Source organism: Salmo salar, chromosome ssa20 (genome assembly GCF_905237065.1).
Source record: "Salmo salar chromosome ssa20, Ssal_v3.1, whole genome shotgun sequence".
Taxonomy (NCBI): domain Eukaryota; kingdom Metazoa; phylum Chordata; class Actinopteri; order Salmoniformes; family Salmonidae; genus Salmo; species Salmo salar.
Genome location: NC_059461.1, coordinates 48,715,094 through 48,732,594, shown reverse-complemented (window position 1 = coordinate 48,732,594; position 17,501 = coordinate 48,715,094). Strand labels below are relative to the sequence as shown.

General features: G+C 42.5%; 1 protein-coding gene across 2 annotated transcripts in view; it reads left to right on the top strand.

Moving 5' to 3' along the window:
• Nucleotides 1–8,562, top strand: part of LOC123729248 (prostacyclin receptor) — a 51,259-nt gene extending 42,697 nt beyond the window's left edge. For both annotated transcript variants that reach the window (XM_045703529.1, XM_045703530.1), the window contains one exon: nt 6,202–8,562. In XM_045703529.1, the coding sequence (XP_045559485.1) occupies nt 6,202–6,525 (324 nt within the window). In that variant the 3' untranslated portion in view covers nt 6,526–8,562. The remainder of the gene's footprint in view (nt 1–6,201) is intronic.
• Nucleotides 8,563–17,501: the final 8,939 nt, after the last annotated feature.

Genomic DNA, 17,501 nt, shown 5'->3' with positions numbered 1-17,501 from the left:
ACCGAATTGAACTCTTTAGCCTGAATGCCAAGCTTCATGTCTGGAGGAAATCTGGCACTATCCCTACGGTGAAGCATGGTGGTGGCAGCGTCATGCTGTGGGGATGTTTTTCAGCGGCAAGGGACTGGGATTGAGGAAAAGATGAACGGAGCAAAGTACAGAGAGATCCTTGATGAAAACCTCCTGCAGAGCACTCAGGACCTCCTACTGGGGTGAAGGTTCACCTTCCAACAGGACAACGACCCTAAGAACACAACCAAGAATATGCAGGAGTGACTTCGTGGTCTCTGAATGTCGATGAGTGGCTCAGCCAGAGCCTGGACTTGAATCAAATTAAACATCTTTAGAGAGACTTGAAAATAGCTGTGCCGCGATGCTCCCCATCCAACTTGACAGAACTTGAGTGGATCTGCAGAGAAGAATGGGAGAAACTTCCCGAAATACAGTTGTGCCAAGCTTGTAGCGTCATAGCCAAGAAGACTCGAGGCTGTAATCGCTGCCAAAGGTGCTTCAACATAGTACTGAGTAAAGGGTATGAATACTTATGTAAATGTGATATTTCAGTTTTTTATTTTTTATAAAGTTGCAAACATTTCTAAAGACCTGTTTTTGCTTCGTTATTATGGGGTATTGTGTGTAGATAGAGGGGGAAAAAAACAACATTTTAATCAATTTTAGAATAAGGCTGTCACGTAAAATTTTTGAAAAAGTCTAGGGGTCTGAATACTTTCTGAATGCACTGTACCTTGGTCTATAACCTCTCCTGTTCATGGCACCGACAGATATAGCAGCTCTGCTACTAGCTCCTAAGCAACTTTGCAGTATTTGTTTATCATATATTTTTTTTGTTTGTTATTTCTTACATTATTAGGCCAGAATTTTTTGGGGGTTATTACATACTGCCTGAAATATCTTTTGGCTATCAGAGTGGCGTTAACTAACCTGCATTACTTTCCCGAATTGGATCCTTGATCGTTCCCCCCGGGACAATTTAACTTATTCCGAAGGCTGCTCTGAAAACACAGCCGGTGGAGAAGCGGTATTCGGAGTGGACTTCTAGTCTGACTCAGGAGGCGTGCACACCATTCATCGCTTCCGAGTATATTACTCGCTAATGTTCAGTCTCTGGATAAAAAAAAATAGACTAGCTCCGGGCCACAATCTCCTTCCAGAGAGACACCAGGGATTGTAACATTCCCTGTTTCATGTAAACATGGCTCTCGGGATATACTGTCCCCGTGCATTCAGCCTTCTGGGTTCTCAGTACATTGCACAGACAGAAATATAGAAGTCTCCGGGAAGAAGAAAGGCGGGTGTGTATGTGTCATGATTAACCACTCATGGTGTGATTGTGATAACATACAGAAATTCAAGTCCTTTTGTTCACCTGACCTAGAATACCTCACAATCAAATGCCGACCGTATTACCTCCCAAGAGAATTCTCTTTGGTTATAGTCACAGCCGTGTATATTCCCCCTCAAGCTGATACCACGACGGCCTTCAAAGAACTACACTGGACTGTATGCAAACTGGAAACCTGAGGCTGCATTTATTGTAGCTGGGGATTTTAACAAAGCAAATATGAAGAAAACGCTACCAAAGTTCTACCAACACACTGACTGCAATACTCGCGCTGGTAAAATATTGGACCACTGCTACTTACATTTTTTTTAATTCCTACAAGGAGAATTTGTACCCACTGTTATTATTAAAACCTACCCAAACCAGAAACCGTGGATAGATGGCAGCATTCGTGCAAAACTGAAAGCGTGAACCACCGCATTTAACCATGGCAAATTGACTGGGAATATGGCTGAATACTAAGAGTGTAGTTATTCCCTCCGTAAGGCAAATAAACAGGCAAAACGTCAGTACAGAGACAAAGTGGAGTCGCAATTCAACGGCTCAGACATGAGACAGGGTCTACAGACAATCACGGACTACAAAGGGAAAACCAGCCACGTCGTGGACACTGAGGTTTTGCTTCTGGACAAGCTACATTTACATTTTTGTCATTTAGCAGACGCTCTTATCCAGAGCGACTTCCAGAAGTGAATGCATACATTTCGTACATTTAATAAAAAAAATGTCCCCCCGTACTGGTCCCCCGTGGGAATCGAACCCACAACCCTGGCGTTGCAAACACCATGCTCTACCAACTGAGCCACACGGGACATGTGCTTTGCCTGCTTTGAGGATAACACATTGCCACCGACGTGGCTCGCTACCAAGGACTGTGGGCGCTCCTTCTCCGTGGCCGATGTGAGTAAGACATTTAAGCATGTTAACCCTCGCAAGGCTGATGGCCCAGACGATATCCGTAGCCACATCCTCAGAGCATGCGCAGACCAGCTGGCTGGAGTGTTTACGGACATATTCAATCTCTCTCTATCCCAGTCTGCTGTTCCCACTTGCTTCAATATGTCCACCATTGTTCCTGTACCCAAAAAAGCAAAGGTAACTGAACTAAATGACTATCGCCCCGTAGCACTCACTTCTGTCATGAAGTGCTTTAAGAGGCTAGTTAAGGATCATATCACCTCTACCTTACCTGACACCCTAGACCCACTTCAATTTGCTTTACGCCCCAATATATCCACAAACGATGCCATTGCACTGCACACTGCCCTATTCCATCTGGACAAGAAAAATATATATGTAAGAATGCTGTTAATTGACTTTAGCTCAGCATTCAACACCATAGTACCCTCCAAGCTCATCATTAAGCTTGGGGCCCTGGGTCTGAACCCCGCCCTGTGCAATTGGGTCCTGGACTTTCTTATGGGCCGCCCCCCAGGTGGTGAAGGTAGGAAACAACACCTACACTTTGCTGATCCTCAACACGGGCCCCACAAGGACGCGTGCTCAGCCCCCTCCTGCACTCCATTCTCCATTCACCTCCATTCACTGCGTGGCCACACACGTCTCCAACTCAATCATCAAGTTTGTAGACGACACAACAGTAGTAGACCTGATTACCAACGATGATGAGACCATCTACAGGGAGGTGGTGAGGGCTGTGGGAGAGTGGTGCCAGGAAAATAACCTCTCACTCAACGTCAACAAAACAGAAGAGCTGATCGTGGACTTCAGAAAGCAGCAGAGGGAGCACGCCCCTATCCACTTCGACGGGAACGCGGTGGAGAAGGTGGAAGCTTCAAGTTCCACGGCGTATACATCACTGATGATCTGAAATGGCCTACCCACACAGATGGTGTGGTGAAGAAGGCGCAAGAGCGCCTCTTCAACCTCAGGAGGCTGAAGAAATTTGGCTTGGCCCCTAACACCCTCACAAACTTTTACAGATTCACAACTGAGAGCATCCTGTCGGGCTGTATCACCTCCCTGGTACGGCAACCGCAGGGCTCTCCAGAGGGTGGTGCGGTCTGCCCAAAGCATCACCGTGGGCAAACTACCTGCCCTCCAGCAGACATAGAGGACCCGATGACACAGGATGGCCAAAAAGATCATCAAGGACATGAACCACCCGAGCCACGGCCTGTTCACCCTGCTATACCCGCAATAACATTTTGTTAAATATGTGTATGTGACAAATTTAAATTTGATTTGATGATTTTGATTTTTCAAACACTTGAAAGTCACTCTGACACTCTGTCTTATCACTCCCAGGAACACCTGTAGTCAGCATTAGACGGCAAATTATCACAGTATCATCAAGACTTTGGTCACAAAGATACGGGAAATGGTTATCTCTCTCTCGCTCTCTCTGATCCACTGCTTTGCTGTCTCTGAGATGAACAGACACATGACTTTATCCTCCCATTGAAACAGGATCTGAAGGGGAGCAACAGTCCTCCAGGAGCCAAATGGAGACTAATAGGCCACTATGGACTTCCATTATGGGGCCTGTTTCCTGATAGCAAAGGCCATCGGCAGCACCAAATGGCCTATAATGTGTCCATGTTTCCCTGCTCTGGCCCCACACAGACAGACTGTACCCAGGTAGATGCAGCCTTAGGTGTGGGTGCATGCGTTTTATGATTCTTGTATATGCCTTTTCCAACTGATTGATCGTTTCCCCCCCCAGACTGCGCTGCTGCTGCAGCCTGTCACAGAGCCTTATAAACCACACACATTCATCAGTACGGAGCATGTTTAACGAGCGGCTGATGCCTCTCATCTATCCCGCGTTCCAAAGCCACACTCAGTGACAGTGCCCGTGATTTGTGTCCCTCTTAAAGGATACCAGGTCTGCCCAGAGGACCATATGTGGCAGGGTGGCAAGGAGAAGGTGGCAACAGTAGCAGTGTTTTGTGAATGTTTTGGCAACGCGTAACAACAAACACCATCTTAGGCTTTTTTCACAGTACACATCCAAATCACATTTCCTGCATTTTCTTTTCTTTTGTATGATTGTGTTTTTTTTTGTATATTCTTCTTTGTATGTTTCCTAGGCTCCTGCCTTGAATGTATAATTGCTTGGTCTTATAATGCAGGGCTCCCTCAAAAAAAAGAGACCTTGTTCTCAATGGGACTCCCCTACCTAAATAAAGGTTACAAATGTGTGACATCCCACCTGGACACTGTCACCATGAAACCGTTTTTTATTATGTGTTAATCTATCACTGTTCAACAGGTTCCTAGTTTGTAACCATAATTCTTACAGGCCTTGTAATGCCAACAATGGACAGCCTGTAATATATTAGTCTGGCTTTTACCAGCTCGCGAAGTCACAGCTTGCTGTGTGGTCACGTGGGTCGCGCGTCAGCCAGGTTAGTAATGTATGCCATTCAGTAGACACTTTTACTGACGTACTGACTTAGTCATGCGTGCATACATTTTTTACATATGCGTGGTCCCGGTAATCAAACCCACTATCCTGGCATAGCAAAGTGCCATGCTGAAGCAACTGAGCTACAGAGGACCATAATGGTCAGCCTGTACAGTATAGGGCCTCTTAACTGTCTTATGAACTGTGTCTGACCCTTACTGCCGCAGTTCTGACTCAGAGAACCGCCCATATAACATATACGTCCTCTAACTCAGCCTGGGGCTACAGTAATAGCAGCAATGGTAGATTTATTTCACTATCCCTCAGTGCGCTACATTGGATGACACGTATTTCACCCCTAGGCCATCCTTTCACTGTGAATGAATAACTGAGCCAAAACCTGGGACCAGCAGCTGAATCAGGGAACAGCTGAATCAGGGAAAACATGCTGTGTTTATAATTGATCCTCCACTCCTATGAATGTAATGAATTACAATAGCTGTGGTCCCCTACATCCATCATTAGTCCTCTTGATTAGGAAGCTCTGGGGTTAAGTTTAGGGTTATGGTTACAATTAGGGTAAAGGGTTAGTGGTTAGGGTTGCGGGTTAAGGTTAGGGAAAATAGGATTTTGGGTGGAAATTTATTTTAGGTCCCCACGAGGATATAAAATAATGTGTGTGACTACTTTGACAACATCAGTTGTGCAATGTGGGGATTCATGTCCATCAAAGGCATTGCTACATTTCTACAGAAACATTAGTTCACTGTGGTTGTGGCAATACGGCAACACGAATACAGTGTCTGCACAATGTTCTCCGCCTTTTTATAAAGTCTGTCAGTGCGTTACAGGACATTGTCTGTTTTGGCTAGTTAGCCCATGGTGGAGATGAGGGAGCGTTGTGCTGCTCCTGCTCCCTCCTGCATGCTGATTTGGCACGGCTCAGACCTGTAATGGTCCCTGGGCTGCTCCCACTCCGTCTTTTGGGTTATTACTTTTCACTCCCAGGCCTTAGCAACAGGGAAACATTTACGCTGTGACACGACACCACTCAATCAGGCCACGTAATCAATTATGGGACTGTTTATTGAATATATCACAGGAAATAAGGGGATTGAAGACGGAGGAAAGGAATGAGGTGGCTGAGATGCTTTTGGTGCCAGCTGCTCTCTGTGGCCAGGATGTCTGTCTGTCTCTGTGTCTGCCTGGCTCGTTCTGTCCTGTATACTGGCATGTGATGGGATTTTATACAGTATCTTGTCCTTACTCCTCTCTTTCTCCCTTGTCACTCTCTTCCCCCACCCTTTAGTATCCAGCAATTTTTTTTGCTGTTTATCTCCCTCCACATAAAACTTATTTTACATTTTATTTTGACGAGTAAGAGTAGCTGCTGCATGTGCAATAGCTAAATGGGATCCTAATAAACAAAAATCCTCTATCTAACTCTCTCTCTGTCTCTCCTCCTTAGATTGCCGGTTTTGCCAATGCCATCGAGCCGGTGGGTGACGACCAGGAGAACCTGCTGGCGTTCCGTTTCCAGGCCCTCAACCCCATCGTGGACCCCTGGGTCTTCATCATCTTCCGCAAGTCCGTGTTCCGCCACCTGCGCTCGCTGCTGCGCTGCCACTTCACGGGGGGAGCGGTGAAGAACACGGCCCACTGCACCTTCTTAACCCCTGACGACCACAGGGAGTCTCCCAAACCCTTGCCCTCTGTTTCCTTGCAGCCCAAGCTATACTCCAGCCTCTTATGTGGGGGTGGGACTCGGGGCAGGAAAGAGGATGGGATTTAGGGAGGGATGGATGTGGGAGAGAAGACAATTGGGGGAAGGGGTTTGGGATTTAGGGTTTGGAGAATTAACTTTTTTGACCACTAGTACTTACAGGTACCTTATCCACTGTTGACTAGAATGCATATAGTATACCGATGCATGAGTATACCGATGCATGAGCTACATGTTTCATACATGTTAGTGCCATATAAAAAGACTGCAAATGAGTGAATAAAGTGAGCGATTATGCCTCCAAACACTGAAAACAAAAAAAACTCCAAGCAACTGAAATGGATGTATGCAGGAGAGGACCACTAAGGGGGATTCATTATGGACAACCAGTCCTGGAGGGGCAAAGAACTCTGTCGACATACAGTGCCTTCAGATAGTATCCATACTTTATTTTTACCTTTAAGCAAGTCGGTTAATAACAAATTCTTATTTTCAGTAATGGCCTAGGAACAGTGGGTTAACTGCCTTGTTCAGGGGCAGAACGACAGATTTGTACCTTGTCAGCTCGGGGATTCGATCTTGCAACTTCTCGGTTACAAGTCCAACGCTCTAACCACCAGGCTACCTGCCACCCCTTGACTTACTCCACATTTTGTTGTGTTACAGCCTGATTTCAAAATGGATTAGATATATTGTTTTTCTCACCAATTGCACACAATACGCCATAATGACGAAGTGAAAATAGGTTTTTAGAAATGTTTGCAAATGTATTGAAAATGAAATACAGGAATATCTTATTTACGTAAGTATTCACACCTGAGTGTTATAATCACCTTTCGGAGCGATTACAGCTATGAGTCTTTCTGGGTAAGTCTATAAGAGCTTTGCACACCTGGATTGTACAATATTTTCACGTTAATTTTTTTAAAATCCTTCAAGCTCTGTCATTGCTAGACAGACATTTTCAAGTCTTGCCATAGATTTTCAAGCCGATTTTTAAGTCAAAACTAACTAAGCCAATCAGGAACATTCAATGTCATCTTGGGAAGCTACTCCAATGTACAATATATATGGCCTTGTGTTTTAGATTATTATCCTACTGAAAGGTGAATATGTCTCCTAAAGCAGACTTTACCTGGTTTTCCTCTAGGATTTTTCCTGTGCTTAGCTCTATTCCGTTTCTATCCTAAAAAAGTCCCTAGTCCTTGCCGATGACAAGTATACCCATAACAGGATGCAACCACTGCCATACTTGAAAATATGAAGAATGGTGCTCAGTGATGTGTTGGATTTGCCCCAAACATAACGCTTTATATTCAAGACATGAAATCAATTTCTTTGCCACATTTTTTGCAGTTTTACTTTAGTGCCTTGTTGCAAACAGGATGCATGTTTTGGAATATTTTTATTCTGTTCAAGCTTCCTTCTTTTCACTCTGTCATTAAGGTTAGTATTGTAGAGTAACCACAATTTTGTTGATCCAAACTCAGTTTTCTCCTTTCACAGGCATTAAACTGGCATTAAACTCTGTAACTGTTTTAAAGTCACCATTGGCCTCATGGTGAAATCCCTGAGTGGTTTCCTTCCTCTCTGAGTTGGATGCATGTAGCTTTGTAGTGACTGGGTGTTGATACACCATTTCAAGTGTAATTAATAACTTCATCGTGCTCAAAGGGATATTTAATGTCAGCTTTTGTTTTTACCCATCTACCAAAAGGTGCCCTTCTTTGCGAGGCATTGGAAAACCTTGGTCTTTGTGGTAGGATCTGTGTTTGAAATTCACTGCTCGACTGATGGACCTTACAGATACTTGTAAGTGTAGGGTAAAAATCATCACTATTATTGCACGCAGAGTGAGTCCATCAGAGTTGAATAAAATGTTATTTGTCACATGCGCCGAATATTTACTTACAAGCCCTTAACCAACAATGCAGTTTTAAGAAAAATATTTACTAAATAAATTAAAAATAAAAGAGCAACAATAAAATAAGAATAACGAGGCTATACACAGGGGGTACCGGTACCGAGTCAATATGCCAGGGTACAGGTTAATTGAGGTAATTTGTACATGTAGGTAGGGGTAATAAACAGCGAGTAGCAGCAGCGTAAGAAAAGGGGGGGCGGCTCAATGCAAATAGTCAGAGTAGCCATTTGATTAGCTGTTCAGCAGTCTTATGGCTTGGGGGTAGAAGCTGTTAAGAAGACTCTTGGACCTTGACTTGGCGCTCTGGTACCGCTCGCCGTGTGGTAGCAGAGGGTAGCTGGAGTCTTTGTCAATTTTTAGGGCCTTCCTCTGACACTGCCTGGTATAGAGGTCCTGAATGGCAGGAAGCTTGGCCCCAGTGATGTACTGGGCCGTACGCACTACCCTCTGTAGCGCCTTGTGGTCGGAGGACGAGCCGTTTGCCATACCAGGCGGTGATGCAACCAGTAAGGATGCTCTCGATGGTGCAGCTGTATAACATTTTGAGGATCTGAGGACCCATGCCAAATCTTTTAAATAGGTGTTGTCGTGCCCTCTTCACGACTGTCTTGATGTGTTTGTACCATGATAGTTTGTTGGTGATGTGGACACCCAGGAACTTTAAGCTCTCAACCTGCTCCACTACAGCCCCGTCGATGAGAATGGAGGCGTGCTTGGCCCTCCTTTTCCTGTAGTCCACGATAATCTCCTTTTTGTCTTGATCACGTTGAGGAAGAAGTTGTCCTGGCACCACACTTCCAGGTTTCTGATCTTCTCCCTATAGGATGTCTCATCGTTGTCGTGATCAGGCCTACCACCATTGTGTCATCGGCAAACTTAATGTTAGTGTTGGAGTCGTGCTTGGCCATGCAGTCATGGGTGAACAGGGAGTACAGGAGGGGACTAAGCACGCACCCCTGAGGGGCACCAGTGTTGCGGATCAGCGTGGCAGATGTGTTGTTGTCTACCCTTACCACCTGGGGGCTGCCCATCAGGAAGTCCAGGATCCAGTTGCAGAGGGAGGTGTTTAGTCCCAAGGTCCTTACCTTAGTGTTGAGCTTTGAGGTCACTATGGTGTTAAACGCTGAGCTGTAGTCAATGACCGGCATTCTCACGTAGGTGTTCCTTTTGTCCAGGTGGGAAAGGGCAATGTTGAGTGCAATAGAGATTTGCATCATCTGTGGATATGTTGGGGCAGTATGCAAATTGAAGTGGGTCTATTGTTTCTGGGATGATGGTGTTGTGAGCCATAACCAGCGTTTCTAAGCACTTCATGGCTACCGATGTAAGTGATACGGGGCCGTAGTCATTTAGGCAGGTTACCTTTGCTTTCTTGGGCACAGGGACAATTCTTTACCATTAAACATATTATTTGATATGTTAAGCAAATTTTTACTCCTGAGTTTATTTAGGCTTGCCATAACAAAGAGGTTGAATACTTATTGACTCGAGACATTTCAGCTTTTCATTTGTAATGAATTTGTAAACATTTTTAAAAACATTAAACATTAAATTCAGGCTGAAACAACAAAATGTGGAAAAGTCAAGGGGTATGAATAGTTTCTGAAGGCACTGTATATACACACGCCCGTGAAAACATTGCACTAGGTCTTCTGTCCAGGTATCACTGAACACCATTTCCAAGCTGGGGAGAGAATGTTCCTGTTAAAATATCTACTAATCATTTCGTTAGCTTACCAAAGATGGTATGGTGGTGTCCACCATTACTACCTTATGGAATTTAGAGTTCCTCACTTCCTGAATGATTTCACATCTTGTAAATGTACAAAACAATACATCAGAACAGACAATATGCCTAAGGCATTCAGGTCATTATCTTCAAATGACATTCACAACAGTGTAGTAAATCAACATGCAGGAATGAGAAAGATGTGATTTGGTTATGCTGTGTTTTATTGGCAATCTCTTTGCCCTCTTAGCTCTTATAATGTCCCTCTGATCTGTCACATAATTGAAGTGCGGGATGCAGGTCACAGCTAGCCTCGTACGAACCATCCTGATCTCGTGCGCTTACGGGCACGGATCCATGTAGCGAAACAGAACGTAAGCGCGTGAGATCAGAATGGTTCGTACCGGGCTAGGTCACATCAGATCACCTTCCTACAACGTGACGGCCTCTTCTGCGTGCATGTCCCCTGGATCTTTGGTCAAGTTTTAATGATGGTCAATCTCTTTATCTTCTTTTAAGGATGAATTGATCATGGATCCTATGCATGTGCATGTGACATGTCTTAAATCCATGTCTCAGTTTCCAAACCTTTGCATCCAACACTTCCGTCATCAATACGCTGTTGTAGGTAATCAAAGCTAGGGTGTATTATGGGCTCATTGAGAGAGACGTGTCTATGGAGCTATTCGGTTGTACAATATATCGTATGGGCATTCCTTAGTGCACTCACTCAAGAGGGTACCTCTTATCTCTTTCTTATCAAGCTAATTCATTTGACCTATATTGTCACAGCAAAATAATCCTGCAGTAAAATGATTTGAACGTTTAGTCCATATTGTTTCTTGATCGGTGGTTAGGCTATTAGCTGGTAAAAATGAGGCTACATGAAAAGTGCAATACTGTTAATATAACTGTGTGTTAATGTGTGTTTTCAGTGAATTTATGTATATTATGATGCTCATATGAATTTATTGCAGTGCAGTGATCAAATGAAGATCCTACATATGTATGAGTCTGTTTGAATTTAGTCAATATATGAACTGCTCCTGTGTCTGTAGTTCTGTCGTTGAAAAAGCTCACAAAACGATGTTTGAAGTTGTGGCTTTTTCTGTCAGCTTTCTCCTCCACCGCTATGGCTGCGGTTACATAGGCAGCCCAATTCTGATCTTTTCACATCCATCAGATTTTTTTTTTTAGAGCTGATCAGATTGTTAAATAGGCCAATTACAACAACAAAAAAGATCAGAAAAAAAGATCAGCCTGTGTAAACGCAGCCTCTGATAGTGATTGCATGAAGAGTGCTGCGTTTGTAGTTGCTGGTGGTAAGTCCTTTTTGTGTACGTTTCTATGTGTTCTCTCAATTGTGTTGTATGGATGTTTTGTGCTGTTGTGTTTGATGTTTGTGTATGTGATTTGTGTTGTGTTTTGCGGTGTGTTGTAGTGATTTTGTTTCCCGAGCTATGATGTGCCACATGCCCAGTGTGTGTTCCAGTCTGGCTTCTTGCACTTGAGAATATACGGTGTCAGATATGTTCTTGCAGTATTGGGATCAATTGTAACAAATGTGAATACATGTTAGATGTGTTGTATATAGGTTGCTGTACATGTTCCTATGTAAAAAGATTAAAATGCTAAATAAAGATTAAGAGTATATATAACGTAACTTCCCTATTGTGTGAATTACTTTCCGCATGTACACTACCGGTCAAAAGTTTAAGAACATCTACTCATTCAAGGGCTTTTCTTTATTTTTAGTATTTTCTACATTGTAGAATAATAGTGAAGACATAAACTATGAAGTAACACACATGGAATCATGTATTAACCAAAAAAGTGTTAAACAAATCAAAATATAGTTTATATTTCTGATTCTTCAAATAGCCACCTTTTGCCTTGATGACAGCTTTGCACACTCTTAGCATTCTCTCAACCAGCTTCACCTGGAATGCTTTTACATACAGTCTTGAAGGAGTTCCCTCATATGCTGAGCACTTGTTGGCTGCTTTTCCTTCACTCTGCGGTCCGACTTATCCCAAACCATTTCAATTTGGTTGAGGTCGGGGGAATGTGGAGGCCAGGTCATCTGATGCAGCACTACATCACTCTCCTTCTTGGTAAAATAGCCCTTACACAGCCTGGAGGTGTGTTGGGTCATTGTCCTGTTGAAAAACAAATGATAGTCCCACTAAGCCCAAACCAGATGGGATGGTGTATCGCTGCAGAATGCTGTGGTAGCCATGCTGATTAAGTGAATTCTAAATAAATCACTGATGGTGTCACCAGCAAAGCACCCCCACACCATCACACTTCCTCCTTCATGCTTTACGGTGGGAACAATACATGCGGAGATCATCCATTCTCCTACTCTGCGTCTCACAAAGACAGTGGCTGGAACCAAAAATCTCAAATTTGGACTCCAGGCCAAAGGACAGATTTCCACCGGTCTAATGTCCATTGCTCATAATTCTTGGCCCAAGTGGTTTCTTTGCAGCAATTCGACCACAAAGGCCTGATTCACGCAGTCTCCTCTGAACAGTTGATGTTGAGATGTGTCTGTTACTTGAACTCTGTGAAGTATTTATTTGGGATGCAACTTCTGAGGCTGGTAACTCTAATGAACGTATCCTCTGCAGCAGAGGTAACTCTGGGTCTTCCATTCCTGTGGCGGTCCTCATGAGAGCCAGTTTCATCATAGCGCTTGATGGGTTTTGCGACTGCACTTGAAGAAACTTTCAAAGTTCTTGAAATGTTCCGTATTGACTGACCTTCACGTCTTAAAGTAATGATGGACTGTTGTTTCTCTTTGCTTATTTGAGCTGTTCTTGCCATAACATGGACTTAGCCCTATTTGGTAAAATACCATCTTCTGTATACCACCCCTACCTTGTCACAACACAACTGATTGACTGAAACGCATTAAGAGGGAAAGAAATTCCACAAATGAACAAGGCACACCTGTTAATTGATATGCATTCCAGGTGACTACCTCATGAAGCTGGTTGAGAGAATGCCAAGAGTGAGCAAAGCTGTCAGCCACCCTTTGCCTTGATATCTGAACAATCTCAAATATAAAATAGATTTTGATGTTTAACACATTTTTTGGTTACTACGTGATCCCATATGTGTTAGTTCATAGTTGATGTCTTCACTATTATTCTACAATGTAGAAAATAGTCAAAATAAAGCAAATCCCTTGAATGAGTAGGTGTTCTATAACTTTTGACCGGTAGTGTATGTCTTATTAATCTGTGATGATGGACAAGTGTTTGTGTGTGTCTGCGCGTGCGTAAGAGAGAGAGAGTTTACAAGCCAAAAACAGTTTATTCATAATAACGTAACAAATTCCATATATAATATTCCCCGTTAATGGGATTCCACTAAGTGGTTGAAGATGGTCCTTCATTTGCAAGATGATATTTCCTGGGATAACAATAGATTTATTTATCACTAAGAGCCAATACAGAAACAGGCGCTCTGATACCATCCAAAATCCCTCTGCCTGTCTTCATGGTCTTTCATCATCATCACCATTATCACAAAGACTTGGTCGAGCGAACACTCCTTGAGCGAGGTGAATGTCATTTTGTACAGGCTATTCACGTAGCTGATTCCTCATGTAATCACTCTGGTTGAGTAGTATGTGTGCTCAAGACTGTAAAACCAGCAGGCCTGTCTTTTGAGACAGTAGCATTCCAGATACACATTTTGCACAGGTCATATATCTTGCGATGTCTGGAGAAGTGTTTTACATTTCAGGAATATCATTAACATAATAAAACGGTCCTTTAAACAAACGTGTCTGAAATGCAGTACCCAGGTCTGTCGGCAGCGTGACAATATATTCTAAATGCTTCCTTCCTTCCTCCCTTCATTGAAGTCATCACTAATGTATCACAATACTTTTGTTAATTTAGTCATGGCAAGTCAATTATTAATAATGTAATATATGTCATTTAGCAGACGTGTGTATCCATATAGGTGGTCGCAGGAATTGAACCCACTATCTTGGCATTGCAAGCACCATGCTTTACCAACTGGGCTACAGAGGATCAGAAGCATGGAAAGATGCTTTGCTCTAGTTTTGGAACAGCGCCCTGGTCTGTTGTACGGACAGGAAGCCCATCACCCTGGTTATCTGTGATTCACCAGAGTCTTGACAGTGATGAATCTTTATCTGAAGCAGAGCACTAATGAACAGCAGTCCTGGCCCTCACTGAGGTTGTAATTAAAAGTGTTACTTGATTAACCAGATGGAAATAGAATGGACGAACAGAACAGGGAGTGATGAACTGAGATGAACCAGACTGATACGTAGCAGTATACACACACTTCCACATGAGCATTTTCTTGTTCTTTCATTGTCTTTCTTTCATTTTTTATTTCTTCCTCAGAACTCAGTCTTTCTCAAACTCTAATTACAGTGGGTGAACTTGACCACCTTATCTGTCAGTGACCTTGACCCTCACCTGAGACCCTCAGTCGACATCTTTCCCTTTCCTCCTGATAAATGAAATTGTGAAACAGTGATCATACTTTGATCTCTGACCTCCTCAGCTTGGGGGTGGGTTGAGAGATACAAAAACTAAGGGCTTGATTCAATCTGTAGCACTGAAGATCCGCCCTACAGAGCGATGGAAATTTAAAGGCTATGTTTCCGCATTCGCAGGAGACTGCATTCATGGTAAACACTGCATATGTAGGGTCAATTGGAAATTACCTTTACATTTCAGGCATGCTATAGCGCTGAACTTTGGCAATATGGATTGAATCGCGCCCTAATGCGTAATTGTGTGACATTGCAAAGGAAGCCTTTGAGAATTTGAGAAGGGTTTTAAGTACAATGTTAGAGTCTATGGGGAATTCTCATCTGAAATCAATCCATTGACTTATTGATCTAACAGGGAATTTGTGTTGAAAGAGCATTAACCAAAGTGTGATTTTCAAACAGTAGTTTTCTAAGTGTTATTACTTGGGGAGCCCCTTGTCTATGTCTTTTATTGATAAAAAGGCCATGAACCTCTGAGTATGACTCACATTTAATCTGATTTCAAATACGATCTGCATTTTCAGAGTGAACATCCTGTGTTCTAATAACACCAGAATGATTGTTTAATTTTATTTTGGTGGCTATTTCCAGACTGATTTTCAAAACGACCTGACATTTTTTATTTACAGGAAAGAGAATCATACTAGTTTTCTACTTTTACACATAGATATCATACCTCATTGCTGATTGGACACTTTCGATGGAGAACACATAAAGCAAAATCAAAGATTGATATCCTGACAATACACTTTTGCTCTCTGTGCAGCATGCGTCGTGTTACCTAGTTTACCAAAGGTGATGTGTTTAACAGAGATGGTGTTCCGCTCCAGGAAATTCCGTCAAGGAGTCCTGCAATGACTCCCCATGGAGTAATTATAATGACCATCAGCGATTAATATGTCAACCTCCAGTGAAAGGTAGGCATCTGTTTTCTGTGACTTGGAACAGAGGACATCACTCCTTGTGGTGCATAGAGGCCAGACACCTCCCTTGACCAAGGGCTTTTTGGTTAAAGGGAAAGTAAGTAATGAGTTTCTGCAGGTGGATTGAGCCATCTGACCACAGATATCCCACTTTTCCAGAAGTGCATGTCTGTCCAGTTGGAACTGTTCTTGACTGTAGAACAGAATCAAACACCTCATTAATAAAAGGTCATGACTTCCATGCCTTCGTTTAACCTTTAGGTTTGTAATGGCAAACTAAGTGAGGGAGACACGGTCAGTGTTACAGCCCTAAGGGTCAATGTCCAATGGCCCAAAAAGCTTTCTGAAGTAGCTGGGGCAAATCATATTAGATGTTTGTCTCTTTGGCTGCAGAATGGGGCTTTTTAGATAAACGCAGAAAATAAAGTCTGAGGTTAGTTAACACAGGCTTAGAAGATACATTTTGTTCTATGTGAGATAATATCAGTCAGTTAACATGACTTCATCAATTATGAAGCCTTTATGCGCTTAGGTGCTTGTTTTGATTACATAAATCCTTCAAAATTCCCCAAAAGTTATGTTAGCGGATGAAGATTATTTCACAGAAGAAAATGCATAAGATCTCCTAAGCCTGTGTTTACCACGGACCTTATTTTTGGCATTTATCCCCCAAAAAACATTCATTTCCCCATAGGCTTTGACCAATGAGCCATGACGTAGTTAGTGACTTAAAAAAGATTGCATTATTATTGCTCCCCATTGGGCACAGACGCCAATTCAACGTCATTTCATTGAAATGATGTGGAAACAACATTGATTCAACCAGTGTGTCTCTATACCTTCCAGGTTATAAAAATAATAATAATACATGTATTTTGTATAGTGTTTTTCATTACAAGCGAGAATATCAAAGTCGCTTTGAAAACCAAAACAAATGTAGTGATCTGGCAGGCTGTGGTTGATGGTCTTTCACAGCTTCATATGTCTGGTTGGAAAGGCAGTTTGGAAAGGCAGTCAGTAGCTTTAGGGGTGGAAGCAGTGGCGTGCCACAGGAAAGAGCAGTGCTCTTTTTGGGGGAGGAAATAGTTCACTTCCTACAATTCTACTCATTTTACCAGAGAAAAATGTACAATTTTATAGCTAAACTCATGCTACTCCACATATTTTTCCATGAGGCTGAGAGAAAATGTTGCTTTTTTAAAGCCCATTTCCTGCTATTCTACACATATTGCCATGGGGCAGAGAGAAAATGTGCAGTTTAATAACTAATCACATATTATTCTACACATTTTGCAATGAGGCTGAAAGCATTTAGCATTTCTAAAGCTAATTCTACACAATTCCAACCAGTTCTGCTACATTTGATATGTGGTACAGTAGTAGCACATCAATGGCCCGAACTCTCAACTTGAATAACTTTTGATTTGATGAAAAAAACTAAAAAAATTCAGTGGTGACCAGGAGTCTGTAAAAAAGAATGGGTGGCAAACAATAACTGAGTCGTGAAATGCGAGATAATTAGAAAGGCTAAATCGATTGTGTTAGATTTCCCTACTAAGATTAATGTCAGGGGATAATTATATTATCTTACTAATGACACAGAGACAGAGCAACAAACACCTAAATTAATAACAAGGCTTATGCTGGACCAATACCTTTCAGTCCTTGAGGGACTGGTCTGCTGAACCAATCACAAGCATAAGAGCAGTTTCAGAATGATTTTCCCATTAAATGACTAGCACCAGTCTCAACTCATTGAAATGTTCAGTCAAAAGGTAGATTTTCCAGTAGTTTTTTATATTTCCACACTATGAGGTCGAAATAACACTGAAATTGTGAAAATGATGATAATTCCATTTTAGTTTAAGAGCTTTAAAAACAAAATAAGCCTGGAATTTCAGCCTGTTCAGCATGACATCACAA